The following is a 17,043-nucleotide window of genomic DNA, read 5'->3' as shown; positions in this document are numbered from 1 at the left end:
ATCATCACCACCAAGCATAAGAATCTCACAAACAACAATAAGAAACATCACAAGCATATAAGTATCATCACCACCAAGACCGCCACAATGTGACCCAAAGGCTTAAGCGCCAGGACGTCGAGCACCACGGAGGTCGTCACCGCCAAGACCGCCGAAGCCCAGGTCGTCACTGCTAGCGGCAGCGCTACCGCCAAGACCGCCTCCTCCTCCGCCTCCGCCTCCGTGGATCGGAGTGGTCGGGCTCTGTGTCTCCGGAGTGCTGCGAAGACCACCGCCAACAGTAGATCCACCTGTTCCCTAGATGTTGAAAAGACATATGCACGGGATATATGACTGTGTTGAAAGGCATGACATGCTTTGGGTGAATAGATTGGGGATGAACTAACCGGCGAGGGGCCAGCGGTCTGTGCCACAAACTCCTCAAAGCTCATCAGCACTGGTTGTGCTGGAGGGAACTGAGGACACCTGCCGGCCGCCATATCCTGAAAAGCCTGCTGCATCTGGCTATCCCTCTGCACTTGGTGTTCATAAAGCCTCTGATGCCACGCCATGGTCTCCTGGCGTGTGTACTCCATGTAGGCCTACGGTATGACATGATGGAACTCATAAAACTACTAAATGCGGAAAATGAAGTGAGAAATGAAGATAAGAGGGAAAATACTTACAGATTGTTGCTCCTGAAAGAGGTACTGTGTACTAGTCACTGGCTGGCTCGTGCGCTGGCTCAGGCTCGGGTCGATCCGACGAAGCTGTGTGTAGGAGATACTAGGAGTGATCACAACATCGAGAACCGCCTCCCGACCGTGCTCCTTGGGCCCCATCCTCACCACCGCCATGTCGTCCAGAGGTACCGCAATGGGGTCAGGTGTGTCAGGATGTAACTCCAGATACGCTTCGGAGTAGGCCTTTTTCCTCTCTGCAGTCTTCTTGCCGTAGTACTTGGGCTCGCCAGGCTTGGGGTCCTTCCGCGTATGGGCGATCTCCCACGCCTGCATGTGTGAGAGCGGCCGCTTCAGTTTCTCCTCCTGCACCACCAAACAGAGGTTAGTCATACATAAGAAAGTGATGGTAAATAGAAGAAGAAGAAGAATGTTTAATGGGGTTAGTCATACATTAACTGCCTTGTGGAGATAGTGGTTTCGGTTTCCCTGAGCATGTACTCCCTCCGTCCCTCGGTTAGCCTTATTTTTGGTTCTCATTGCCGCCCAGGCTCCAGCCTCATCACACCAAAGATCCACCAGTGCCGCCCAGGACTCGTCTTTTCCATAACACCAATTTGGACACACCTACATAATAAAAGCATAATGGCATGTAGGAGTGTCCAAATTGGTGTTATGGAAGCATAAAGCATAAAGCATAATGTACCACAAGGTAATGAAAGCATAATGAAAGCATAATATATGAAAGCATAATGAAAAATCTTTTATACTTACCGCCAAGAACTCGGGCCTCTCCAAGGTAATGCCCATCCTCCGCGCTTCTTCCTTGGTCATCTTCACACGAAGATAGTCGTGGTAGTATGTGGAGATGGCCACATAGCGCACCTCGTACTGCATCTGGCGGGCCTTCTTCTTGCATTGGCACAGCACAATCTGGTCCGCTCTAGCCCTGTGCTCCGGAAGAACTCGATAGAATTTCTACAATCATGCATGAAACAAGAATGGGAGAAGCCATGAGTTAAATCATTCATGAAACTAGAATGGACTTGTGCTTATGAAGAGAACTCACCCAGAAAGTAGTGATCACGGCCTTGGCATGGGTCTCATGGTCCGCGTGACGGGCCGCTTCCCAGTGGTCCCAGCTCGTGGCCAAAACCCGACGGTCCGGCTGCCTGGCTGGATCAGGACAGTACAACCCCGGCCAATATAACTTCAGCAAGACGGTGATGAGGCCGTTGGGAATACGGACCCCTTTAGAATATATCCAGTTGCTGCAAAAGAATGAACTATTAGCATGTCACAAGAAAAATAAATAACAACCGGAATAAGCATGTGACAAGCAACATAATGAACCACTTACTCTTTTCCCGTGGGCTCAATGAGCCACTTCTGCTCCTCAGTAGCAGGAACCTGCTTTGGTAGCTTTGCGTTGCCACGCAGCCACCCCTTCGTGTCAACCCCCTTCCCGTCACCACCATCATCCCCGCCACCACCCTCCTCCTCGCCTGCCTCCCCCTCCCCAACCTCCTCCCCAACCTCCTCCTCCTCCTCCTCCTCCTCCTCGCCTGCCTCCTCCTCCACCTCCTCCTCCTCCTCCTCCTCCTCGCCTGCCTCACTAGAGGAGGGTACCTCACTAGAGGAGGGCCTCGAAGACAACACCCCTAAGTCGGTGAGGGTGCGCTCTTTCTGGCCGCGACCCCCTGTAGTGGCTCTCCCCCCAGCACCTCGTCCTCTAGAGGCTCTCCCCCCACCCCCTCCTCCTCTAGGGGCACCTCTCCCTCGACCTCCCTGTGAGGAGTCATCGTCAAGTAGCCGAGGGGGAGGATTACGTGCTCGACCACTCCGACTAGGCAGGCCGACGACCTTGCGTAGGAAACCCACGCCGTCGGCCTTCCCCTTGCCCATGTTCCACGAACCTGCATTGAAAAGAGAAAAAGCAATTAGTAAATTAATGAAATGAAGGAAAAGGCATGATAATAAACACATTAATAAAAATGCATAAAAAGGCATATTCCTAAACTATAGAAAAAAATACTTGAAACGTACATCTGCTAGAACCCATATGAATCATCACTGTTGGAACCTCTTTCTCGGTCCGTCTCATCATCACTATCAATCATATCATCTTCGTTGTCCGACGGAGGTGGAGGCTCTTCCTCGTCGTCAGCGTCTTCGTTTAACTTTTCTAGCATAAGTATGTCATTTTCATTGAAGATGGTCTCACCATCATTCCGTGCATCGTGGAAGTTTGGGTCCACATCATCATCACCCAATGGTCTAGCGTCATCGTTTCTAACCACATCATCATCATCATCAGGTTGCTCTTGATAGAACACTCCCTCGTATGTCATGGGGTTAATGTTGTAGTAATCGTCTTCATTCGGGTCTGGTAGCTTACCATGTGGCGACACCTTGAACACAACTTCCCAACCCTTTAGATACACTTTCTGGCATGGGTAAGGCAGAAAATATACTTGTGTAGCTTGGGTAGCCGCAATGAAGAGATCGGCTCCGGCATAGACGGTTGATGGTTTAACTTCGACCAAACCAATGGAAGGCGTATGTTTTACCCCCTCCCGCGGATCGAACCATCGGCATTTGAACACAGGCAGACTTAGGGTCTCACGCCCCTGGCGGAATTTAACCTCGTATATATTTTGTACCCTTCCGTAGTAGTCTACTGAATTTTGACCGGGGGTGTACACTCCAGTATTTATAGTTTTGGGATCGGGGCGGCTGTTTTGGTGCTCCTCTGTATGGAAGCGATACCCATTCACATCATACTTTTTACATGTCATGACGGCAGGGTCAAAACCCATGGAAACCCATCTCAATTCATCATCCATAGATATGTTCAGATCTTTTCCCTACAAGTATAATGGAAATTGTTGCGTGCATTAGTTCGGTTAACTAATAAATGTTGAAGTAGGTATTTAATAGGGGGTTGTGGAAAATTACTTTCTCCATGAACCAAGAAACAAAAATTTTACGTCCAGGGTTTCCATGACGGAGAAGAGTAAGTGCCTCCGCCTCAGTAGGAGGATTCACTCCCGTCCATTCCTCTTGAACGAAATCACTAAAAAAAGATAAGCGGTGTTAGACCGGGACTAAGTGAACATGAAACATGATGATGTGGAAGACATAAAGGAATGGTGTAGTGGTATTACCTCATCCACACTTCCTCAACTTCCTTGATGTTGTGCAAGATATAGAACATGAGGTCCTCCCACTCTTGTCGTGGCATGTTATAAGATTTCGAGGCCCCAGCCCTCCCACCTTGCGCGTTGAATAGACCGAGCCTGGGTTGATACTTGGGCTCTTCTATATTGTATCGAGGCACCTTGTTATGCAAATGGGGAACGTGGTCTGGATAGTATGATGTCCTGAGGTCTGACACCTCCTCTAGGATAACTGCCTCAGCTATGGAAGCTTCAATCTTAGCTTTGTTTCCACATTTCCGTCGGAGATGCTTGTTCTGCCTCTCAGGGCCGTACTGCCAGCGATTTTGCACAGGGCCCCCCAACAATACCTCGTTCGCGAGGTGCAGAATGAGATGTGTCATCGGAGTAAAGAAGCCTGGCGGAAAGATCTTCTCTAGCTTGACTATCAACTCCGGTGCCTTCTTATGCAATTTTTCAATCACCTCTTTACTTACTTCTTTAGCACAGAGCGTGCGGAAGAAATGGCTAAGCTCGGCAAGCACTCGCCATACATGCTTGGGGACATAGCCTCGAACCATCACCGGCATTATCCGCTCAATCCATACATGGTAGTCATGACTCTTCAGGCCGGTCACTTTGCCCGTTGAAAGATTGACTCCCTTACTTATATTCGATACATAACCATCGGTGAACTTCAAAATTTGTTTCAGCCAGATAAGTACTTCTTTTTTTCTGGCAGTTTATGGACAAAGTCAGCATCTGGCTTGAACCAGTTTTTTCGACCGCCTGTGGGAGGCTTCATGTTCAGGCGTGGTCTATCACAAATTCTCTGTTGATCGGCTCTAGCTTTTACGTTATCCTTCGTCTTATCAGGAATGTTGAGGATCGTGTGGAAAAGTGACTCTGCCACATTCTTTTCGGTGTGCATCACATCAATATTGTAAGGAAGTTTGAGGTCCTTGAAATAGGGAAGCTGCGAGAAGGGGGTAATGTGCGTCCAGTTGTGCGTCTCACCATATCCCTCGAAGCCTTTGGCTTTGGCTTTGCCTTTGCCTTTGACTTTAGGCTTGAGAGCTTTTAGCTGAGCAAGAACATCTGCCCCCGAAAATGTTGGAATCTCGGTTACTTCATGAACAACCCGGCCTTTCGTGAAGTTCTTCTTGTCTTCCCTGTCTGGATGGTCTGGAGGGAGGAACTGTCGATGCAGGTCAAAGGCTACATACTTGCCACCCTTACTCAGCCAAATCATTCGCAGAGCCTGCATGCACACTGGGCATGGCATCTTACCACTTGTACACCATCCGCATAATAGAGCATAGCCGGGAAAGTCATGCATGCAATAGTGCAACCAAACTTTCATCAAGAAATTTCTCTGCAGATCCCGGTCGTATGTCAACCTCGGAAAGTACCAAGAATGGTGCAAAGCATCCACAAGCGGCTGCATAAACACACCCAATTGCTTCCCCGGGTAGTCAGGCCCCGGAATGATGAGCGACAAGAACATGGTCTTCCGTTGCATTAGGGCACCGGGAGGAAGATTGAGCGGAATTACAAACACAGGCCAGCAGCTGTATGGATTGGACGACATACCATATGGATTCAACCCATCACCTGATATGGCTATTCTGACATTCCCAGCCTCGGCTGCTTCCTCGGGGTATTCTTCATCGAATGACTTCCATGCTTCCCCTCCCGATGGATGTATGATTTTTTTGGATTGCACCTTATACCTTCCTTGTGCCACTTCATCATTTTGGCAGACTCCTTCATGATAAAAAGGCGCTGCAGTCTTTTTATAAAATCAAGATACCGAAGAACCTTAACGGGGATGGTTAGCTGCTTTTTCTCACCATCCTCACCGACCACCTCAATGTACCGAGATGAACCGCACTTCCTACAGTACTTGTCATCCGCATACTCGTGCCTAAACAAAAGGCAATTCTTCGGGTAAACATCTATTTTCTCATAATCCATAGAGAGTGCCTTCATGATTTTCTTTGTATCGTACATGCTTTTCGGCAGTTCATGACCCTCAGGGAGGCTGTTAGCCCATACTCCCAGGAATGCTTCGAAGCATTTCTGGCTACAACCGTACTCAGCCTTCACTACAATCAGTTGCGAGATGGCATCCAGCTGAGATATTTTCGCACCCGCATAAAGAGGTTTCTTCGACGAGGCCAAGACCTCCAAGAAGGCCTTTGCGGTTGCCTCCGGCTCCTCCGGTTCATTCTCTGAAGGTGTCGCATTTGCCGTTTCTGCAACAATGACATCATCTAGCATGTCCCTGACCCCGTCGTCCTCATATCCATCGATGCGTTGTCGCATCACCTCCTCTCTATCACGGTCCTGCTCGGCTATGTTTATCGGCGGCATGTCAAAGTTTGGCATATATCCGTGCATGCGAAGGTGCTCACTCATGTCTGTCTGATTTCTACGGTGACGTCTGGCACATCTCGCACAGGGGCATGGTGGGATAATTCTCATTGGACGACGGAATATCTCCTTCAAATACACATCGGTTTCGCGATCCACTCTGATGTTACTCGATTCCGACGGATAAAACCACTGTACATCCACTGATTATCTGCCATCCTCTGCTTTTTTGCAACCCACACAACATAATTAAGGATTCACTTAAATTAATGGCATCAAATTTTCAGTTTCTACCGCGTTTAATCCACCTACATCTCTAATAGGTAAAGATGGGTCATAATCCCACCCGAGGATGTGTAGATTGAGTACGTTCTCCATTCTACCCCGTTCCGAGACAAAATTTCGGCAGCACCTCCCCGCTGTTCTCCAGATACACGTCTCGGCAAATAGCCGAGAGAATGTGCTCCGGAGAACAATGGGGAGGCGCCGCCGAAATCCTGTCTCGGAACGGGGTAGAACATGGAGAACATACCCAATCTACACATCCTCGGGCTGTCCGTGGAAAACGCTGGACAATCCGAAAGAGCTGCGGTGATAAATATGCAATTGAATACATATTTATCGATGCAACCCTTTCGGACGGGAGACGCCTAGGTTACGCCAGTTGACTTGAGAATGAAATCTAGTGACATCAAAAAATGGAGGAGATGGACTTGTAGCTCACCTTCGGCTGTAGGGGAAGGAGTCGAACAACAGAGGGATGCTCAGGGAACAACGCGTCGGACGACGGTCACTTTAATGAAATGCAACACCACAAAGCCTGCAAATTCCATCGGACGACGGTCAATTTATTTTTGCATCATGTAGGCAAAAAAACTAAAAACATTAACAATATATTCATCATCGTCATCACATATTCATCATCATCATTATCACCTATTCGTCATAATCATTGATTAATCCATCGAACCAATTTTTTTTGCAAGATATGCAACATATAGCATCTCATCTAACCAAATTTTTTTACTACATACTAACTATCTAACTATCTATCTAACTATCCATCTAACTATCTACCTATCTAACTATCTATATAACTATCTATCTAACTAGGTATCTAACTATCTAAATATCTATCTAAATACCTATCTAACTAGCTACAAAATTACTAAAAAAACACTAAAAATACATAAAATTTTCACCTTCGAGAGGGCCGGCCAGAGTTGGGGCGGGGAGGCGCGGAGTCGGGGCGGGGAGGCCGGCGGGGGGTCGGGGCGGAGCGGTGCGGGGTCTGGGCCGGAAGGTCAGAGGCGGGTCGGGGCGGGGCGGCCGGCGCGGCCGGCGCGGGGCGCCGGAGTCGAGGCGGGGCGGCCGGCCCGGGGTCGGGGCGGGGTGGCTCGGGGTCGGGGCGGAGAGGCGCGGGCGGCGGCGGGCTCGGGGTGGGGCGGCGCGGGTCGGAGCGGGGAGGCGCCGGCGGGGGCGTGCACGGGGCGGGGCTGCGTGGGCAGTGGCGTGCTCAGCAGCCGGGGGAGTTGATAACGTGCACATATGCCGTCATATATGCACCGGGCCCTTATACATGCGGGGTGGTGTGCTGGCATGTCCGAAGAGGCAGCACGGGTCCGTTTCCCCCCTCCAGGTGCCGGCGGCGGCGCCGTCCGTGTGAGGGGGCACACCCCGGAGACGCGTGCCGCCTCTTCGGACATGCCAGCACACCACCCCGCATGTATGAGGGCCCGGTGCGACGCTCGGGTGGCATTGCTCCCCCCCCCCCCCCACGGCCCCCGTCCCGCCTAACCCTGTAGCGTTTGACCACAGGATCTAGCCCTTTGACTTTGCACGGACGGGTTTTGACCAGTGGAACTATCCACCCGGTCGTGTTAGGTCAGCCCATACGAACACTTTAGAGCAACATCCGGGCCAAACCCACAGTACGATCCCCTCCGTGTAGACCCGACGCGTCCGTTTCCCCCTTCAGGTGCCGGTGGCTGCGCCGTCCATGTGCGCGGGCACACCCCGGAGACGCGTGCCGCCTCTTCGGACATGCCAGCACACCACCCCGCATGTATGAGGGCCCGGTGCGACGCTCGGGTGGCATTGCTACCCCCCACGGCCCCGTCCCGCCTAACCCTGTAGCGTTTGACCACGAGATCTAGCCCTTTGACTTTGCACGGACGGGTTTTGACCAGTAGAACTATCCACTCGGTCGTGTTAGGTCAGCCCATACGAACACTTTAGAGCAACATCCGGGCCAAACCCACATTAAGATCCCCTCCGTGTAGACCCGACGCGTCCGTTTTCCCCTTCAGGTGCCGGCGGCTGCGCCGTCCGTGTGCGGGGGCACACCCCGAAGACGTGTGCCGCCTCTTCGGATATGCCAGCACACCACCCCGCATGTATGAGGGCCCGGTGCGACGCTCGGGTGGCATTGCTACCCCCCCCACGGCCCCCGTCCCGCCTAACCCTGTAGCGTTTGACCACGGGATCTAGCCCTTTGACTTTGCACGGACGGGTTTTGACCAGTGGAACTATCCACCCGGTCATGTTAGGTCAGCCCATACGAACACTTTAGAGCGACATCCGGGCCAAACCGACAGTAGTATCCCCTCTGTGTAGACCCGACGCGTCCGTTTCCCCCCTCCAGGTGCCGGCGGCGGCGCCGTCCGTGTGAGGGGGCACACCCCGGAGACGCGTGACGCCTCTTCGGACATGCCAGCACACCACCCCACATGTATGAGGGCCCGATGCGACGCTCGGGTGGCATTGCTACCCCCCAGGGCCCCCGTCCCGCCTAACCCTGTAGCGTTTGACCACGGGATCTAGCCCTTTGACTTTGCACGGACGGGTTTTGACCAGTGGAACTATCCACCCGGTCGTGTTAGGTCAGCCCATACGAACACTTTAGAGCAACATCCGGGCCAAACCCACAGTACGATCCCCTCCGTGTAGACCCGACGCGTCCGTTTCCCCCTTCAGGTGCCGGCGGCTGCGCCGTCCATGTGCGCGGGCACACCCCGGAGACGCGTGCCGCCTCTTCGGACATGCCAGCACACCACCCCGCATGTATGATGGCCCGGTGGGACGCTCGGGTGGCATTGCTACCCCCCATGGCCCCCGTCCCGCCTAACCCTGTAGCATTTGACCACGGGATCTAGCCCTTTGACTTTGCACGGACGGGTTTTGACCAGTGGAACTATCCACCCGGTCGTGTTAGGTCAGCCCATACGAACACTTTAGAGCAACATCCGGGCCAAACCCACAGTAAGATCCCCTCCGTGAAGACCCGACGCGTCCGTTTTCCCCTTCAGGTGCCGGCGGCTGCGCCGTCCGTGTGCGGGGGCACACCCCGAAGACGCGTGCCGCCTCTTCGGACATGCCAGCACACCACCCCGCATGTATGAGGGCCCGGTGCAACGTTCGGGTGGCATTGCTACCCCCCCCCCCCCCCCCCCCCCCCCCCCCCCCCCCCCCCACGGCCCCCGTCCCGCCTAACCCTGTAGCGTTTGACCACGGGATCTAGCCCTTTGACTTTGCACGGACGGGTTTTGACCAGTGCAACTATCCACCCGGTCATGTTAGGTCAGCCCATACGAACACTTTAGAGCAACATCCGGGCCAAACCGACAGTAAGATCCCCTCCGTGTAGACCCGACGCGTCCGTTTCCCCCCTCCAGGTGCCGGCGGCGGCGCCGTCCGTGTGAGGGGGCACACCCCGGAGACGCGTGCCGCCTCTTCGGACATGCCAGCACACCACCCCACATGTATGAGGGCCCGATGCGACGCTCAGGTGGCATTGCTACCCCCCAGGGCCCCCGTCCCGCCTAACCCTGTAGCGTTTGACCACGGGATCTAGCCCTTTGACTTTGCACGGACGGGTTTTGACCAGTGGAACTATCCACCCGGTCGTGTTAGGTCAGCCCATACGAACACTTTAGAGCAACATCCGGGCCAAACCCACAGTAAGATCCCCTCCGTGTAGACCCGACGCGTCCGTTTCCCCCTTCAGGTGCCGGCGGCTGCGTCGTCCGTGTGCGGGGGCACACCCCGGAGACGCGTGCCGCCTCTTCGGACATGCCAGCACACCACCCCGCATGTATGAGGGCCCGGTGCGACGCTCGGGTGGCATTGCTACCCCCCCCACGGCCCCCGTCCCGCCTAACCCTGTAGCGTTTGACCACGGGATCTAGCCCTTTGACTTTGCACGGACGGGTTTTGACCAGTGGAACTATCCACCCGGTCGTGTTAGGTCAGCCCATACGAACACTTTAGAGCAACATCCGGGCCAAACCCACAGTAATATCCCCTCCGTGTAGACCCGACGCGTCCGTTTCCCCCTTCAGGTGCCGGCGGCTGCGCCGTCCGTGTGCGGGGGCAAACCCCGGAGACGTGTGCCGCCTCTTCGGACATGCCAGCACACCACCCCGCATGTATGAGGGCCCGGTGCGACGCTCGGGTGGCATTGCTACCCCCCACGGCCCCCGTCCCGCCTAACCCTGTAGCGTTTGACCACGGGATCTAGCCCTTTGACTTTGCATGGACGGGTTTTGACCAGTGGAACTATCCACCCGGTCGTGTTAGGTCAGCCCATACGAACACTTTAGAGCAACATCCGGTCCAAACCCACAGTAAGATCCCCTCCGTGTAGACCCGACGCGTCCGTTTCCCCCTTCAGGTGCCGGTGGCTGCGCCGTCCGTGTGCGGGGGCACACCCCGGAGACGCGTGCCGCCTCTTCGGACATGCCAGCACACCACCCCGCATGTATGAGGGCCCGGTGCGACGTTCGGGTGGCATTGCTACCCCCCCTCCCCACGGCCCCCGTCCCACCTAACCCTGTAGCGTTTGACCACGGGATCTAGCCCTTTGACTTTGCACAGACGGGTTTTGACCAGTGGAACTATCCACCCGGTCGTGTTAGGTCAGCCCATACGAACACTTTAGAGCAATATCCGGGCCAAACCCACAGTAAGATCCCCTCCGTGTAGACCCGACGCGTCCGTTTCCCCCCTTCAGGTGCCGGCGGCGGCGCCGTCCGTGAGCGGGGGCACAACCCGGAGACGCGTGCCGCCTCTAATTTGGACATGGCACCACACCACCCCGCATGTATGAGGGCCCGGTGCGATGCTCCGGTGGTATTGCTATCCTCAGGGCCCCCGTCCCGCCTCTTCAGACATGGCACCACACCGCCCCACATGTATGAGGGCCCGGTTAGACGGGAGGGTTTGCCTGGGGGGTAGCAATGCCGCTAGGTGTTGCTTTGGACCCTCCTACGGTTGTGAAAGCGTGGTGGCTAGCGCAGGCACCCGGCACGCAGCTCAGGGGTGTGCCCCCCATCTCCGGCGTCGCTGTGGGGCACGGCGCGGCGGCAGCAACGTCCGTGAGGGGGGCAATCGATATACCATCTGGGTATGTTTTTTTTGTGTTAGACAAGGCACATTTATGTTGTGAAAAAAACAGGGAAAAGTAAATAAAAATAAGTTAAAAAAATAAAAATAAATAAATAAATAGAGATATGCCGACGGCAAGGCCGTCGGCATACCTGCGCACATGGCCACGGATCGATGACGTGCCTAAGGGCGCGGATCGGTGATGTGGCAACATCCATGGGCCAGACCTATGCCGACGGCATAGATTTGCCACCCCACGGACAGGCGAGCGACGCGGATCGATGACGTGGCGGGCGACGCGGATCGATGACGTGGCGTCTATGCCGACGGCCGCCGTTAGCCCGTCGGCGTAGATTGACGCCGTCATAAGGCCGTCTCCGTCCGGGTAGCCGGGCCCACGAGCTATGCCGACGGCCTTCTCTATGCCGACGGCCACCGTAGGCATATTTCTATCGACGCCGACGGGTGAGCTTTGCCGACGGGGGCCGTCGGCATAGATTGATATACGCTGACGGCTTTTCTATGCCGACGGCCTGGGCTGGGCCTTCGGGATAGGCCAATCTATGCCGATGGGGCCCGTCGGCATAGGTTCGGCTGTCGGCATCGCCAGTTATTCTGGTAGTGCATGGTGCAACAGGCAGGAGCAATAAGTAGAGCACCAAAGAATGACTCAGGCCATCTACCTCTTGGGCCTATGGAAGCTGTGCAAACACCCAAATGCCATTGTGTTTGATGGATTGGTACCATCTCAAAAGTAGGTTCTCCAGCGGATCGAGAGTGAAGATAGTATTTGAAGACAAGCATGACTCCTAGGAGGGGAGCTAGATGGTTTCTTTGCAGTGTTGGCAACGTGGACAATACGTGAGTAGTTGCACATACAAAGTAGGGTGTGGACGTGAGCAGATTGGATCATGTTATCTACTCTGTAATATTGCGGTGTGGAGGGAGTCTTTCATTTCTCTTCCATAATATGGTATATGATACACACATTCATGCGTATTCAAGAAAAAAAAATGTACGCTTCTTCATCTCAACAGTGGCATGATGCGCCCTAGTACAAATATGTATCCATTCTTACTTTTTACAATAGTTAAGCCATATGTAGAGATAATTGTTGACTTGAAAGAGAAGGAAAGTGAAAACAACAATGTTGACTTCTCTTACAAGCTAAGAGCCGGTATTTTGTGTACACACATGGGAAAATAACCTTTTTTCTGGTTTTGCTCTAACACGACCTCGTGCAATGTGAGCTTGCCAACTAATGCAGTGAACATGTCTTTCTCTTCACCAATGCTAGGTACTCCCAAGTCCCAAGTCCCAACTAAAACCACGACCCTTATTTTGAATCGGAGGGAGTACTATTTACTAGCCCAGACATCTTTCTCTTCCCCAGCTCAGTGAAGAAATCGTAGCGGTCCGCCTCGCCGCAGAGCCGGTGCAGCCTCTCCATGGGGTCGTCGTCTTCCCTGCGGCACCACCGGTACTTCTTTGCCTCCTTGTCCTGGTTCTGGTCATAGTGGGCCTTGACGTTGATGGCATGTCTTTTGCTTGGCCGGTGCTCGCCTACGGTCGTCGGCGGTGGCTTGAGCATGGCCAGGTTCATGAGGGCATCCTGCTTTATCTTATCGATTAAGTCATCCTTCTTGTTGCCGTTCTTCTTCGGCACCGTGAAATGTAGCTTGTAGCCCTGGTCCCTGTAATAGTGCTCGTAGCCGTGGAAGGGTATCTCGTCGGAGATCTCCTTCTCCTTGCCCACGGCGACCGCCGTCTCGTAGCACCAGCAGGAGGCCACATGGTTGACGGTGTACCCGCCGCCGCCGAGGAGGAGCAGCGGCACGTTGAAGCTACGGAGGTAGCTGACGCAGCCGGCGTGGCCTTTCACGGACAGCCTGAACTCGCCCAACCTGTCGCCGTAGAGCGAGTCGGCGCCGCACTGCAGCACCACGGCGTCCGGGACGAACTTCTCCATGACCTCGTCCATGATCGGCCTGAACAGCTGCTGGTACCTCTCGTCGTCCATGCCCGCCTTCATGGGCACGTTCAGGGTGTAGTACTTGCCGTCGCCCTCGCCGACGTCCTCGACCTTGCCGGTGCCCGGGAAGAAGGGCTTGACGTCGCGGTCGATGTCGTAGAGGTGGAACGAAACCGTCATCACCCGGCTCTCCCTCTTGAAGTGCTCCTCCACGCCGTCGCCGTGGTGCACGTCGATGTCCACGTAGAGCACGCGCTCGAAGTGCTCCAGGAGCTCCTGGATGGCGAGCACGATGTCGTTGACGTAGCAGAAGCCGCTGGCCTTGCCACGGCACGCGTGGTGCATCCCGCCGGACCAGTTGATGGCGATGTCGGAGGAGCCGTCGGCGAGCGCGCGCGCGGCGGCGAGCGACCCGCCGGCGTAGCGGAGGCAGTAGTCCCAGAGGCCGTCGATGACGGGGTTGTCGTATGCGCTGGCGTCGGTCTCGTCGGTCTCCGGCACGCCGACGCCGCACGCCCTGGCCCTATCCCGGAGGTCGCCGTCGTGGTAGGCGTCCGGGGTGATGTCGCGGAGGAGGCGGACGTAGGCGTCGTCGTGGAAGGCGCGCAGTTCGGCCTCGGTGGCGGGCCTGACGCGGAGGCGCTCCATGTCGGCGAGCAGGCCGTACTTTTCGACGAGGGCGTGCGCCATGGCGACGCGGCGGGGCACCATGTTGTGGTTGGCGCCGTAGTCGACGTTGGCGACGCCCGGGTCGTAGTAGTAGCAGACTCTCCTCTTCCGGCCGTCGCCGCACGACGCCGACGGCAACGAGTGCCCTTCCGTGTCCATCTTCTTGATCGTATTCTCCCTCTGATTCCTACGGCCGGTGAACTATGTGATGTGAATATGTGATGATTCCGTGTAGTTCATCTTTGATATAGAAGCTAGATCGATCGTGTCCGAGTTGGCCTCGCATAGCGATCGTGTCTCGGACTCCAATAGGTATCGCCCTAACAGACTTGTGCCGGGCAGCCCCAAACGGACGACACAATATGTTTCCCACACGACTCTTTTTTTTTTGAAATTAACTCATTTTTTTCTGATTAGATTTTTTTTTGACAATTTTTTCTGAGTTTTTTTTAGCAATGAGAATTTTTTCCGATTAGATGTGATGTGAATCTAATCGATGTTATTAGTCACGTCCGAGTCGACCTCTTGGTCTCGGCCCAAAAAGTCAGTAGGCGGACACAGGCCTTAGCTGGGCTCATTACAACATCAGTGCACATAACTCATTGAGAAAATTCCTTATATAACATTGTTTTAAATATTGTTTCCCTATTTGACACTAGAAATTTCTTTCTTCCCTATCTAACACTGTGTCTAAATTTTATTCCCTTTCCGACACTTTCGTCCATTTTAAGCCTTAATGGTGTTAAATGACATCTGAAAAGTCCTATTTGCCCCTTATAAAGTATGTGACCAAAATTTAACCCCACTAGATGAAGCTTATATGGATGACCGATCCCCAATTTACTAGATTATAAAGTAATCAATTATTAGTCTTTGACAATGATAGAGCAGTAGGATAAAAGACGTACGTGATTGAAGCTAAAACGGAAGAACATAAGTACTCCGTACTTTACCTCCTAGGTGACCGAGTAATTAAACAATGATTAGTTGGTTAGTATGTGCATGGGCTGACCATGGCGGCGCCAGGATTTTGAGGCTGGGTATTCATTGGCACAAAAAATTTATTCTAAATGTATTATAAAGACACCAGTACAACAATAGTAATTTTTTAATGCATCAAACCATACTAATTATACATAAACATAAAGACATCAGTACCTTTTGATTGACAGATTGATGATATCCCATCTTCCAATATAACTTTGCGATCGCCTTTTTGAAAGAGATTAATGACATCCTTATCCTTTACTTGATTGAAGAATTCTCTCTCAACAAATGTAACCAAACAATTGTTCAAGTAATCATCACCCATTTTGCTCCTTAGCTTATTCTTCACATAGTTCATTGAAGAGAACACCCTTTCAACACTAGCAGTAGCTACTGGCAGAATTAATACCAACTTAAGAAGCTTGTAAACAATATAGTATTGTTCATGCTTGTTTGTCTCGCAAGCATAACTGAAAGCTCACACAGATTCTTCAAGTTTTGAAACCTTTCATCTCTACGCACATGAGTAACATACATGTTTAGTTGCCATGGAAGTCTTGCCAGTTCATCACTTGTGAAATCATTAGCATAAAACTTTGTAGCAAGCCTAACCAATTTCGCTTGATCATAAGCAGCAAATAGACGAAGTGGACAAAATGCTGCCATGCAAGAAAGTAGATTTGTGTTTACCTCATCAAATCTGCCATTCAACTCACTAATTTGCCTATCAATGACACTCACATACATATCAACTTTGAAGCGATGGTAATTCGTTGCACCATTAAAGAAACCCCTTCTAGGCCGGCCAGCGGGAAAGTAAGGACCCTCCATATCAACAATTTTGATCTTATGCTTTGTACAAAAAGATGTGACCTTTTTGAGAAAATCATCCCATCCAGGATCAGTCCTCAAACCCTCCAAGTGATACTCTGTGATATCAACAAGCTCAATAGCATGAACAATATCTTGGTCTTGCTTTTGCAAAGCTCTACTCAACTCATCTGTGTATCCAAATATTTCTTGCATCAAGTGTGCCATGAAAACAAACTCAAATGATCGAAATGGTGTCAATATGGTTAGAGCCGCTTGCGCCTCCGCACCATGGTACTCTTTTCCAATCTTGATGAGGACTCGTCGTATTGCACCATACATACAGAAGACATGGTTCACGGTTTTGAAGTGAGAGCCCCAACGTGTATCACATGGACTTCCCAAACCCATTTCCTGATTCAGCCACTCCCCGTTTCTACTTCTTCCAATTCCAATGCATCAATGAGTTCCCCAGCCTGAGCTATACGAAGCATTCTCATCTTTTTACAAGACATGCCAAGAGCATTTAACAAGTGTGCAAGTTGTTGAAAGAACCAAGTACAATCACCACTCTCTTTAGCAACAGCAGCAAGAGTTAACTGTAGTTGATGGGCAAAACAATGAACATAGTAGGCAGAAGGAGACTCATCCATAATAAGTTTTTTAGGCCATTAGCATTACCTTTCATGTTGCTAGCTCCATCATATCCTTGCCCACGAACCATTGCAAAGGTCAAACTGTACTTCATAAGCATTTGCTCAATTGCAGCTTTAAGTGTCAAAGAGGTAGTATCTTGAACATGAGCAAGACCAAGAAATCTTACAACAACCCTTCCTTTCTTATCAACATAACGCAAGCAAATTGCCAACTGTTCATTCTGATACACATCACTAGACTCATCTGCAAGTATTGCAAAGTGGCCACCATCAAGTTCTTCAATGACTAATTTTGTAGTCTCTTGTGCACAACATTTTATTAACTCATGTTGTATATCATGGTGAGTCATCTTGCAGTTCTGTGGAGCATT

General features: G+C 52.2%; 1 protein-coding gene across 1 annotated transcript; it reads right to left on the bottom strand.

Annotated features, from left to right (window-relative positions):
- Positions 1–12,914: 12,914 nt before the first annotated feature.
- LOC125556380 (histone deacetylase 19-like) lies at positions 12,915–14,378 on the bottom strand. Its single transcript, XM_048719129.1, has one exon. The coding sequence runs from the start codon at positions 14,376–14,378 to the stop codon at positions 12,915–12,917; it is 1,464 nt and encodes a 487-aa protein (XP_048575086.1).
- Positions 14,379–17,043: the final 2,665 nt, after the last annotated feature.

This window comes from Triticum urartu, chromosome 5, assembly GCF_003073215.2.
Source record: "Triticum urartu cultivar G1812 chromosome 5, Tu2.1, whole genome shotgun sequence".
Classification (NCBI taxonomy): Eukaryota; Viridiplantae; Streptophyta; class Magnoliopsida; order Poales; family Poaceae; genus Triticum; species Triticum urartu.
This window is presented reverse-complemented; position numbering and strand designations above follow the sequence as displayed.